Here is a 12,543-nt window from a genome sequence, read left to right on the forward strand (position 1 = left end):
TGTCTTGCATGAAAAGAAACAGCTCCTCTTTCGCAACTTCCAGTAACTCTCCATCGCCATCTGGTCTTCAAGTTATCAAGAAGCTCAAAACATGACCCTACCGCAATACCCATTCCGACTACATTCAGACCCTATCAGCATTGCCGCTGCTATCGTCGAGGCCTGCAAGATGGCCATCTCGCTTGATCATGACGTGCTTTTGCAGAGCAGCACGCGGCGGCCACTTGGCGTTGAAGACTTCATCCATCTCCTCCAGAGTGCGGCCACGAGTCTCGACACCGAAGACGAACCAGCAGAAGCCGTAGATGAGATTGAGGCCGACAAAGATGAGGTAGTAGCGCCAGTTGATGGCTTCGAGGGCGACAGCGGTGACGTAGGTATTGTAGAGGTTGGCGCAGTTGGACATGATGACGTGCTGAAAGAGTGAGCGAGGTCAGCAAAGTCGATAGCAAAGAAAGACGGCGTAAAGTCGGGGCTCAACTTACGACTCCCATACCCTTGGCACGGGTAGGAGTTGCCAAAACTTCGGCGCAGTAGGTGGCTGTTAGGGGAGTGTACACAAAGGAGTAGACGCAGCCAAAGAGGAAGATCTGATTCAGCACAGTTAGCATAAGGCGCTGTCACTCTGGACTAGGAAGGTGATGGGTACTGACCATGGCTACACCACCGTTAGAAAAGGCCGTGCTGATGCCATCCGAGCCGTGCTCAAACTTGGCGGAGAATCCAGTGACAGCGCCGAACAGACTGGCAAGGATAATACTCCCAATCCAGAGCTTGGTACGGCGGCCAATCTTGTCATTCGTAGCGGAACCAGCAACAGCGCCGGCGCAGGAAACGATAGCGTTGGCAAAGGATAGCAACAGACGGCGCTCAACCGAGATGATTCCGAGAAGCTTGTACATGGAGGGCAGATAGTACGTCAGGACAGAGTTTCCAGACAGCTGGGCGAAGAAGGACATGAAAGCCATCATGGTGAACCGCCAACGGGCATTGTGGTCCTTGACGAGCGCCCAGTAGTCCCAGACGCTGGACGCTTTTTGCAGCTCGATCGAGGCCTCAAACTCGCGCAGTTCGAGCTGGACCATGGGGTGATTCATGTCGCCCCCTCCATGATACTTGGCCAAGATGGCAGCGGCCTGGTCTTTCTTTCCCCACATGGTGAGCCATCGAGGGGATTCGGGGATGAAGAGCGCGCCGATGAAGATGAAGAAGGGAGGAACGAGCTGGAGTCCCATGGGAAGGCGGAAGGCGAGGGTGCTGTTGTTCTTTGCGGCGGCATAGGCAACACCAAGAGCGAGGATAGAGCCGGTGTAGAAGACTGTGGCATTAGCCTCCCTGTTAGCAAGCCGGAAGATGTAGGAGGACTGGGTAAGACGTCCTACTTACAAGTGTTGTAGTAACCAACGACACGAGCTCGCCACTGGGGGGGAGCCAGCTCAAGGGCGTAGGTGGGCGCAGACGAAGTTCCGATAGAGACACCGAATCCAAGGACGAAACGGCCGCCGAGCAGGTAGGCATCCGACTTGGAGGCAGTCTGGACAATGGCACCAACCATGATGAAAAGGGAGCCCGCCATCATACCGGCTCGACGACCCCACTGGTCGCAAATCAGCCCGGTGAAGAGAGAGCCGACCATATTGCCGATGGTATAGATCATGAAGATGCTAAGAGAAGAGATCATGTAAGCCAATGCTTCATACATGAATAGCATTCAAGACTCTTTTGGACTCTTTTGGCAGGACGAGTAAACTTTACATTCCGGTAGCAGAACCAAGCTCGGTGTGGTGAAAGTATGCCTTGTACTGATCCATAGCATTGATGGAGCTGAAGATCGACTGCAAGATGGTCAGCCATGATGTCTCGGATTAATAGCTACTAAAAGACCTTCAGAGTATTCTGCTTTCCCTTCACTTACACCGTCAAAACCAGATGACGTCGCGTTCAAGGCCGCCACAAGCAGAATAAAGTAGAGCTGGATGCTTGTCCGCGACCAAGGATCTATTGGCGCTGAAGTGACCGTCTCGTGATAGTGAGTGTTTCCCTGCACCTCGGTGACGCTGCCAATGGCGGCCTTGTCGACGGTGTCCCCGTTGATTGAGCCATGGTCAATGACCGGCTCAGGGCGCGACTCATCCTTTTCCGTCATTGCTCCGATTCGTCTCGTCGCTTTTCCTTGGCAGCGTCCGTTTCCTCTGCTTGCTCTTGACCTTCTGCAGAGTTAGTGGCGTATCTCCCTGCTGCGAACACTTTGAACAGAAGCGTCCAGATGACGGCAAAGGAGAGGCAAAGGGAGGGAGGGGGCTGGTGAACGGAAGGGAGGCAGCAATACTGACGGCGGGCCGAGATCTCTTTATGGTTTCGCGCACATCCAGCAGTAAACAGTCAGTACCCGGTAAGGGTGACAGACACAAAGACTGCGGCAATCAAGTCAACTCATCCCCCATGCTTCACGAAACGAGAGCCACGAGGCGAAATCCCCGTTCAGGACAAGGGTATGTAACCAAGGTCCCGAGATATACATACATAGTCGCAATCAAGGATCCATCCGGTCATCAACCACACTTGTTTACTATCAAGCTGGGGGCACTAATGATAGAAAGGCTATCTTCTTGTCTGCAAAGCTGCCTCTGTGTGACCGGAGAGCAGGGCAAAGGCAGCCAGAAAAGGCGCCACACGACACTTTTTGGCGCCTCCGCAATGTCTTTTCCCCCATCTTCTGTTCCCCCACCGAGCGCCAGGGATCAATAAGCGCTTTGAACCATTGAGCTGGGTGCAAGGCTAGCGGCGGGAAGCCTTTGAAGACGCGGAGAGACGGGGTAAGGAAAAGAAGTTGTACGTCGTACTCTGGCTTGTAAGACGCATGAGCGTACATACGTACAAAGTACCGCATACGGCTCAGTTGAAGGCAATGGGTTGTTCAGCGGTTGATTTCATCTTCACAGAGCAGCGTTAAACCGCCCTTTTCACACAGTTAATTGTCCAGAAAACTTTCCAAAGAAGATGGTGCATTTGACGGCTGCATGGATGCATCATGCTGTCTCGAATGAGGCTCGAATGGTGTTTCATCAATGCCAAGAGGAATCAAGCTGAACTGCGCAGCCACGATCACAACGTTTAAGCACGGAAGCCGTGCAGTACTGAGCGGTTGTATGTAGTCGGTAGTATGTATTACATGGTTCGGGGCTTACTTGCATCTTGACGCGGTTTGGCGGCTGACCCCCAACGCAAAGACAGTCGATTTCACCGAACCTGGTAAATGCGGGTGAAATGCGGGCACTCAAGTCGTTCCCTCTTCGCATTATATCCCAGTGCGCGTTTGTACTCGACGTTCCTACTCTGCGCTTTGTACAACCGCGTCGACATCAAGGCCATACTGGCGGAAGCTCTTCTTTGTAAGTAGCTGCGCTTACGGCACAAGCGATGTCAACTTGTCCGCAATTTCTGACTTCACCTCCTCGATTCCCAAGCGGCAAGGAAATACAAGCAAGAATCCATCAGTAGAGGTGTGGCCCGATGCATGAATGGACAGGGACATGGCTCTGGTCATTCCTCGGCAATCGCCGTACTGTCGTTGGTCAGTTTTGCTTCTTTCACAGTCATGATACTAACTCCGATCTCCTCATTCAAGGTTTTCCGGTTTATCAATGTTCCTGCCTGTGCATACAACCTGATCGTATTGTCGACGCGCCCACCATTCGTTATCTGCGTGCATTTACCAGCCCCTCTTGCAGATAATACACATACCGGGTCTCTACTTCGGACCTATCTACTCTCTATCTATCTCCATTCCATGTCCCCAAGACCGAACGACTACCAACTACATATATCAATATCTCCTCGGCAGACGTCCCGCGATGAACCCCACTGGCCCAAACCCCCGTGTACCGCCCCAACGTTGCGAGACACCTCTTGGCACAAGGCTTCCCAATTCGTCTCTTATTGTCAGCAGGCGTACAGTAGGAAGTCCTGATCAGAACGTTCCATCACAGCGAGGCCTGACCTTGCGCTTCGACCCCCCACGGATGCCGCTATAAATCCCATGAAAGGGCGGACAGAAAGAGGTGTTAGCGGTCCCGCTTACGGCCAACCAAGGCAAGATCCTCGTCCCATAGCTTCGAATGCTTTCATCTCCAAAGCTGTCCCCGCGGGAGAACAAGCTAGAGAAGCACGTTAATGCTATAGATACGATGGTCCAAGCTATATCGGATGTTACCTTGAGAGTCTACATAGAGCTCTTGAGAATCTTGAAGCTTCTTCACGCCCTTCGCAATACCGGTTCTCTCATGAACAAATGGAGCGTGGGTGCCGTCGTGACTGCTATTTTCGGACCCCTCTCGCAGGTTCCCCGCACACGGCTAACACACTATGATGAATTTCCCAGCTAGGAAACGTCCTGGCCGCGCTCTGCGGTTGGTCCCCCACAGATTCCATGGGGCTGCATTGTTGCACGAGACGAGCTTTCCAACAGGACAGAGGATGACTCTTCTAGACGTTAATGAATACGAGAGGATGGATGAGATTGGAAATGGTTTAATTCCATTCATCCTCTTCCGTTTCTCATCTTTTTCTTCTTTCGTGGGTTTGGAAACGCGTTATTTGGAAAGCCCCATCTTCCGACTTCGTCTTGTACGGCCCTTTCTCTTTCTTCATCGTTCACCTTAAACACCCAAATATCACGCGGGAGCATTCAGCCAGATAGCATTCGCCAGACGACAGCGAAACTGGGGATAGCCTCACTTCTTCCTGATATCTTTCTGGGAGAGCGGGCATTCCGATCGAATAGCTGCGCGTCGGTCCAGCTTCAGGTGACTCTTGTCTGCAGCACAAGCTTGCTTCAGCCGGAGTTGCACGATTTCGCGCGTACTTCGTAATAATAATCCTAAACAGCGTTGTACCGGCGGCATCTGGAGTGATCTCCATATCTACGGTCTGAGCATGGGTACCTACAACAAACCCAAACCGTTCCTCGACAATAGCCGTAGCGATTTTCTTTACCATGAGTCCCAAAATTCATGCTTCAAGGTGCGCGCCTTTGCGTATGGCTGGAATGGTTCAGCGACAGCATGAACCATGATGATACTCGTCGGTGCATTCATGTTATAGTCGGTAAATGAGATTCTTCAGGTGAGCCACTCCAGCAGCTATTGGATATTTTTGCCGTCTACAACTCGCCGGCAAGTGAGGTTTTGACAAGCTTGCCGAGGGTCTATACCCATGGACAGACAGGAATAACTACCTATGGTGAATCTCACAAAAGGGTCATCACCCACCGTTGTCTCAAAGGCCGGCTAAATGGTCTTAATCGGGCGGTCTGAGCCTGACATTTCCGTCCTGGTCATCTGACGCTCGGTGGCAGCGTCGACAGACTGCGCACCCTGATTCATGTCTATTTGACCAAATCTAGAGTCGCGCTTTTGTGTCGCCTACTCTTCGCATACAAGATTTGGCGACATCCAATCGTGTTTGTAAAAAGATGAAGGTAGGTCCATTTCCCTACGGGGAGATGCCTCGGCATCTATCCTTCGCTGCCGGAGCCCGGAGCAACTACCATGCCCTATTTCCCATAGAAACTAGCCGATCCACCTCCGGAGTGAGACCTGGCCCGCGGTGTTGTTGTTTGAAGGAGCGAGTGTAGGACAGGGATTATGAAGCTTCCGCATAGAGTTAAGATAAAGTCGCCTTGTCCGAGGAAGCGCAAGTAAAGTAAAATCTTTGCGTGTGAGAGGAGCCCGCATCCTCGCTCTGAAAGAAGCCCAAGTCCAATACCTCTTACACGATATAACATGACATGTCGAGGGTGATCACAAACTAAATCTATCTTCTCACGCACAATTTCCTCTGCCACTTTTGAAGGGTCTCGTTCCGCAACCAGATGCGAAGTCCGACGCCACGAAGCGAACGAGGATCCAATCGCTGCGAGACTCGACTCAACTCAACTTACCAAAGAGCCACATTATTCCAGCTGAACCAGTCTTCTCTCAGCCAACCAAGGTCATTGGGAGGTCTGGTCAACTCTATTAGCCAGCTCCGATTGGCAAACTAGTCTTTGAAGGCAGCGAAAGGACTCTGGACAAGGAATTACAGCAATCAGACACAAGTATGCCTCTCTTCTCCAAGCTCGCCACCGGCGCAGTGGGAGCCATCCACGTCTACATCGTCGTCCTCGAAATGTTCCTCTGGGACACCCCACGCGGCCACAAGGCATTCAAGCTGGCCCCCGACTTTGCCACCAAGACAAAAGTGCTGGCGGCCAACCAGGGCCTATACAACGGCTTCCTGGCCGCAGGGCTCATCTGGGGCCTCGGGCACCCGGTGGAGGAGTTTGCGGCGCAGATCAGGCTGTTCTTCCTGGGGTGTGTGGGAGTCGCCGGCGTTTATGGCGCGGCGACGGCGAGCAGGAGGATTTTGTACGTTCAGGCTGTGCCGGCCGCGGTTTCTATTGCGGCCATGATGCTTGGGTTTTGAGCCTGACGAGAGTTGGGTATGTACTTGTATGGAGTTCTGATTGAGGCCTTCAACTTTCTAGCTCATTGCACTTCAAGAGGTCGAATGGTCGTGATCGTTACCTACCTTAATCTACTAGGTAGGCAGGCTTGTTGCTCGTACTCCATTGTGAATGAGATAGATCTGGCGATACCGCCTTAAAACTCCACATTAACGTGGGTGGTGTCTAGCATGACACATATTTTCAGATCAGACGTGAAATAGAGGTGGTCCGTGCGCGTCGCGACATCAAGACGCGCGATCCATCAACTTTCATCTCGATTAGATGAGATCAAGCGGAGAAGCTGATAGGAGCAGCAGAAGGCCAAAACGATCCTCCGTCAATCGAATCATGGCTGCGACAAAACGCTCGAGGCAGCCCGCGAGAAAGTCATCAGCAGCGACCACAACCGCCCCAACACGCCCGTCACGCTCATCACGCTCATCAGAACCGCAAGATGCCGCGTCAAGCAGCGGCTCCGACTTTGAGGCCCAGGACGATGGCAGCCCACCAAAAAAGACCAGCAGTAAAAGACGAAAGGTAACGGCGGCTTCAACAGCTTCTGCGTCCTCACGCTCAGTCAAATTCGACAGCTCTCTCTCCAGAAGTCTTTTCGCGCAGGAAGCCAGAAAAGCGACAAAAGCGCAAACGTGTCTCCCGCCATCGCGCCGCCACTCCATCCTATATCACAGGCCACTCCTCCTGGACGAGCAAGTTGGTTCTCAGGGCCGCAAGGCGCTACTCTCGTGGTTTGACTCAGTGAGTCAATCGCGATCCATGCCATGGAGAAAAGCGTGGGTTGACCCCAAGGCGATATCAGACCCGGCCGAGCTCCGAAAGACACTCGAGAAACGGGCATACGAGGTCTGGATCAGCGAAATCATGCTGCAGCAGACGCGCGTGGCCGTCGTTACTGACTACTGGAGCCGCTGGATGGCCAAGTGGCCGACGATCCATGACTTAGCAGCTGCGAAGCCGGAGGATGTCCTGTCCGCGTGGAGCGGGCTTGGATACTACAGCCGCGCGACAAGGATACACGAAGCGGCGAAGCTGGCCGTTGGCGATCCAGACATGAAGGGCCTTCTGCCGTCTTCTGCAAAGGACCTCGAAGCGAAGATCCCCGGCGTTGGACGATATACCGCCGGCGCCATTTCATGCATCGTATTCGGCCGCGCTGAGCCAATGGTTGACGGCAACGTGCTGCGAGTGTTGAGCAGGCAGCTGGGCATACACGGCAATATCAAGACGGGCAAAGCCGTCATCGATGCCATCTGGGCAGCGGCGGATGCCATGGTGAAAGCGACTTCCGAGCTGGACAGTGTCAATGGCGAGACGAGCTGCGAACCCAACGACAGACCGGGCCGATGGGGCCAGGCGCTGATGGAGCTGGGTAGCACCATCTGCACCCCGAATCCCAACTGCCCTCAGTGTCCGATTACGTCGACGTGTCGCGTTTATAAGGAGGGCGAGCTCAAGGCCAGCAAGTCAAAGGAGAAGCCAAAGACGATGGTGGACATTGAAGATGCAGCATGCATTCTATGTGAACCGTTTGATGACGGTGAAGGCGGCAGCGATGACGACTCCGCCCAAGGCGAGAACCGCACCACCGGCACCAACAAGACAGAAGCAAGGCAGAGCAAGCAGACCACACTGGCAGCGTTTGCATTTACCAGGAAACCCGCCATAGACGCTTCAGCCTCCTCCTCCCCTTCAGCGACGTCTGGGGCCCCTTCCAAAGCAACCATTGATACCATCACCGGCCACGCCCGCCGATTCCCCGTCAAGGCCATCAAAAAGGCCGTCCGCGAGGAAGAAACGCTCGTCTGCGCGATCCGCCGAAGTGACGGCCACTACCTCATCCACCGCCGGCCACTCAAGGGCCTTCTGGCTGGACTCTGGGAATTTCCGAGTAAACTGCTCGGGCCATCAACGAAACCGGATAAGGCGAGGCGAGAGCAGCTAGCTAGGGGCTATGTGGCAAGTCTGATGGATGGTGGCGAAAAGGGGAGGAAGAAGACGACGAGGATTACTTGCGAGGGAGAGCTTGGCAGTGTTCCTTGGCTGTTTTCGCACATCAAGCTCACGATGCATGTGTTCCTATTCGACGTGGGCGACGATGCGGAGGTGGCCGAGGATGAAGAGCAGCCAAGGCGGTGGGTGGCCGGTGGTGATGTTGATGCAGAGTCGATGGGAACGGGGATGCGCAAATGCTGGGAGATGGTCAAGAATGCAGTGGAAGAGTGGTAATTGCTTTCAGTGGGATTCGTAGGATAGGGAACCGGGCACTCGGGACATGCAATTGAGATGGGATTAGGCGTCTGGTGTGAGGGTTCTGAAGGATTGGAAATTGAATGCGCCTGGGAAACCGCATTCAATATACCCGACGACACAAATACAGAGGATAAATTGGCCAAGCTAGGTAGAGCATGTGTGATTGGCATCGCTTTCAATCTTTTCGTAGGTATATGCACCAGTGACTGGTGATGATACAGGAGACGCAATATTGTGCTGGGCGGGAAAGAGGGCGGTGGTCACGAAGCAAAGTTGCACGATTTGGGTCGCACGACGAAAAGGACCACCAAGCCATGAGGCTAATTCTGATGGGCGTTGTGCTTAGAGATGGAGAGAGTTTAACAAAGTAATAGGCAATTGACTGCAAAAGGAACATTTCGTTTTCCACAGAGTCAACCCCCCCCTTTTACGTTCAGCCTCTAGGGTAGGCATTGCACATGTAATCGATTAGCTGGAGAAAGGGGCTGCGGTGGAGGCTTGTGGTGATAAGCCAGATTTCTTCCCCGCCCTTTTCCGCTCTCCCAACCTTTGGAATACGCCATCTGGCCGGTCTGCAAGGTAAGTGGAACATGGAGGCAGAAGCAAAGTTCGAGACAAGCGGCGGGATGAGCCGCAGTCGACAGGAACGCAACCCGCCTTGGATCAATTGCTAATCACCGACTGCTGTCTTTTTGCGGCTGCAGGTCTTCGCCGTTTCGCACGTGCTCCTCGAATTCGAGAACCGACGCCCCCGAGACCCCTATTCTTGAAATCGGGATCGTGCCGAATTCCTGCTGTGCCACTCAGTCGCCCACCTCTCCTCTCTCTCGCTCCCTTCCGCACACCACCCGATACACGCACTCGCACAGCAGCAGCCATGTCTGGTCTCGACGCCCCCGATATCGTGGCCGCGTACGACGACGTGCGCAACGACAAAAAGGACACCAACTGGATGCTCCTGTCGTACGCGGCGCCGGTGGGCAACAAGCTGACGCTGACGCAGACAGGCACCGGCGGGCTCGAGGAGCTGGTGCAGGCGCTGGACGACGGGCAGGTTCAGTACGGCTACGTGCGCATCGAGTACGCAAACGACAAGGAGAGCACACGCGTCAAGTTCGTGCTGGCGGTGTGGATCGGCAAGAACACAAAGGTGATGCGCAAGGCGCGCGTCAGCGTCGAGAGCGGCGACGTCAAGAAGGCGCTGCAGCACCACCACCTGGCGATTACGGCGGAGGAGCGGTCGGAGCTGAGGGAGGATGACCTTGTGAAGCTGTTGCGGAAGTCTGGCGGCGCCGATTACAACGGTGGGCGCGGTTGATTGCGAGGGGGGTGAGAGAGCGCGATACGCCATAGAAAGGGGGAAAGGGGGGAAGGGGGGATGATAGATGGATATGGATTGCGAGCACGAGGGCCAAAAGATGGATATCGATATAGACTACATATACGTGACTAGTACTTAGGTTGATGGCATGACGATGACATGAACACAAGCCGGAGCACGTGTATATAAGGAGTGAGAGATGGGCAACTCTGCATTTTGTAGTCTTAAGGGGTGATGAAGAGGGGTTAGAGGAAAAGCAGGAAAACAGGTGATATAAGTACAAGAGATAGGAAGGGAACAGATGGAGACATAACATAAGGCAATTGCGGCCGAGGCGTACAAGCGAGCAAGCTGCAGGTGTCGTTGAAGTGGACAGAACAGATGGGTTGAGAAGAGTCGGAGATTATCATCTCACGTCCAGACTCTGATGGACCACGCTTGTCACTAACAGACAGAGCAATAACGGGAGGGGCTAAAATGGATTGGGCATTTGGTCATCTCGTATCGCTACTTGCAACACATTGTTGAGAAGCAGACATGCGGTGAACAGATATGATATAGAGGAGGTATATGTGTATGTGTATAGGTGCTTCGTACTCGTGTCGAGGGTCATCGTGGAATCTGTGTGAACATCCATGTCTGCTTTCTTGGTTCTCGCAAGTTCATCGGGCAACAAAGCGACTGTTGAATCTCCTCCAATAATGTGCTCGACATGGCGTTATTCCAGCATCTTCGTACTGAGGTAGTCATAGAATTGGCTGACTGTAACAACTGCCAGATAACAAAACGGCATCTCCATCGCGTCCGGCGTGGAACTTTTCTCGCCAGATTTTGTTGAATCCAGCCCATCACCGAGCGTCCATACCGCTCTCGGCCTAGCGCGGAAGTGCGTGCAATATTTCCTCAACGGCCCACCGAGCGACGGCCGTTGCGGCTTAGCGCCAACGCTCTGGCCTGAGGCCTCGACTTTCTGTGTCAAGAGATTTGCATGTGCTTGCGGGTCTCTTGCCTGCCGGTGACATTTTCCTTCTACTCATGATCCTCTTCTGCTCGTCTGCTCGTCTTCTTCTCCACGGATAGATGCATATATACGAGCTATTTGTACGTCAAAGCAGACAATCACATGTGACTGGCTCTCTAGTGTATAATTGCAGGACTGCAAGCGTTGTCCAGCCCAACGGCCAATCCTGGACACATCAAGACTGGCTCGATCTGGGCATCTGCATCAGTCCGCCACTCGTCAGCAGTCTAATCGCATGTACGGAGTAGATCCTGCATGGCGCCCTGCATTGCACCAGCCTGAGATTCCCATTCTAGAAGAATATGAGGCGGAAAGAAGACCGTCCCTCCTCTTCGACCAAGCCCGGGCTTGGCTTTCCGAGTTGTCGCTCTTCTGACGTAGGTGTCAACCTCGAAAGGCTTCCGTCAACGGTCACAACCCGCCTCTGAACCCAGCACTGTCCGGACCGCTTATAACCAGGACCGCCAACAGCCACTAATAAGCGTTCGCTGGAGCGCCCCGATTCGCCTCCCCCTGATAAATCCAGCCTAGGCCGGCTGCTAGCCTGGGGAACGGCGGCGCCATGATATCAACTGATCCATTGCATTAAACCCCAGCCAGAAAGCCGCCATCATTCTGTTTCCACCTGTTTCGGGAAATTCAGGTCGAAGATGCGTATCCACAAGGGCGGATTCTGGGGGAAGAAGAGACAATGCCTTGTGGTTTCAAGGAAACCGTGAGAGTGAGACTACTGTAGGGCTTCACTCCAGCTTTTCTCCAGGCTGTCGCGAGTAATGAGGCCGTGAGGATCATCCAATAATCAGCCAAAAAAGTTCCATGCCGACAATCAGAATCCAGGGACTGTCGCTCTCTGTCCATCTTTAGCGCAACGATCAATGGAAACTGGCCAAGGCCCCGCCGCCCAATCACGTCCTCTCAGTCGCAAGTTTTTTTCTCACTTTCTGGGCCGTCTTTTCTTTCCTCTTTCTCTCCTCGGTAAGGCTTTGGACTTTTCCGCTTTCTTCCTCCCTCCCTCTCTTCCTCCATCTCAAGGCGCAGCCTCTTCTAGAGACGATTCTCATCATATGTCATCTCCATAGACGCATTATACAACCAGCGTAGCGGTCTATTGCTATCTCCAGCAGCTCCAGCTCCATCTCGGGCACGCGACAATCTTCGGATGCGGCCTAGATCGCATTGATTGGCACGAACCATCAGCTCGTTTACAACGTACTATGACAGCATCCTGGTTGCACTGCTTACTTGCATGAGCCCCGGCGCTATTGTGGAAGCCTTCTCAACAATCCATCATCGCATTTTGCCTTGAGCCACACTCAAAGCCTCATCTCGTCTTCTGTTCCTTCTCTTTCCTTCTCTTTACTCTTTCTCCCTTCTCTCTTCTCTCTCTTATTCTTCTGCCTCTTCCTCCCCCCCCATGATCCCCTCATCATCGCGCTTTTCCTCCTA

General features: G+C 53.4%; 3 protein-coding genes across 3 annotated transcripts; 2 read left to right on the top strand and 1 right to left on the bottom strand.

Annotated features, from left to right (window-relative positions):
• Positions 1 to 124: 124 nt before the first annotated feature.
• On the bottom strand, positions 125 to 2,146 carry CCMA1212_010827 (Lactose permease; the record flags this gene model as incomplete). Its single annotated transcript, XM_073707854.1, has 6 exons — positions 125 to 415; positions 486 to 590; positions 654 to 1,318; positions 1,387 to 1,664; positions 1,756 to 1,835; positions 1,916 to 2,146. 6 exons carry the CDS (start codon positions 2,144 to 2,146, stop codon positions 125 to 127), a joined length of 1,650 nt encoding a protein of 549 aa, XP_073553655.1.
• Positions 2,147 to 6,025: 3,879 nt separating this feature from the next.
• Positions 6,026 to 8,731, top strand: CCMA1212_010828 (Adenine DNA glycosylase; the record flags this gene model as incomplete). Its single annotated transcript, XM_073707855.1, has 2 exons — positions 6,026 to 6,407; positions 6,958 to 8,731. The coding sequence occupies exons 1-2, from the start codon at positions 6,100 to 6,102 to the stop codon at positions 8,729 to 8,731; spliced, it is 2,082 nt and encodes a 693-aa protein (XP_073553650.1). The 5' UTR covers positions 6,026 to 6,099.
• Positions 8,732 to 9,632: 901 nt separating this feature from the next.
• CCMA1212_010829 (Coactosin) lies at positions 9,633 to 10,073 on the top strand (the record flags this gene model as incomplete). The annotated part of the gene is made up of 1 exon (XM_073707856.1): positions 9,633 to 10,073. One exon carries the CDS (start codon positions 9,633 to 9,635, stop codon positions 10,071 to 10,073), a length of 441 nt encoding a protein of 146 aa, XP_073553649.1.
• Positions 10,074 to 12,543: the final 2,470 nt, after the last annotated feature.

This window comes from Trichoderma ghanense (assembly GCF_004382785.1).
Source record: "Trichoderma ghanense strain CCMA-1212 chromosome Unknown scaffold_32, whole genome shotgun sequence".
Taxonomy (NCBI): domain Eukaryota; kingdom Fungi; phylum Ascomycota; class Sordariomycetes; order Hypocreales; family Hypocreaceae; genus Trichoderma; species Trichoderma ghanense.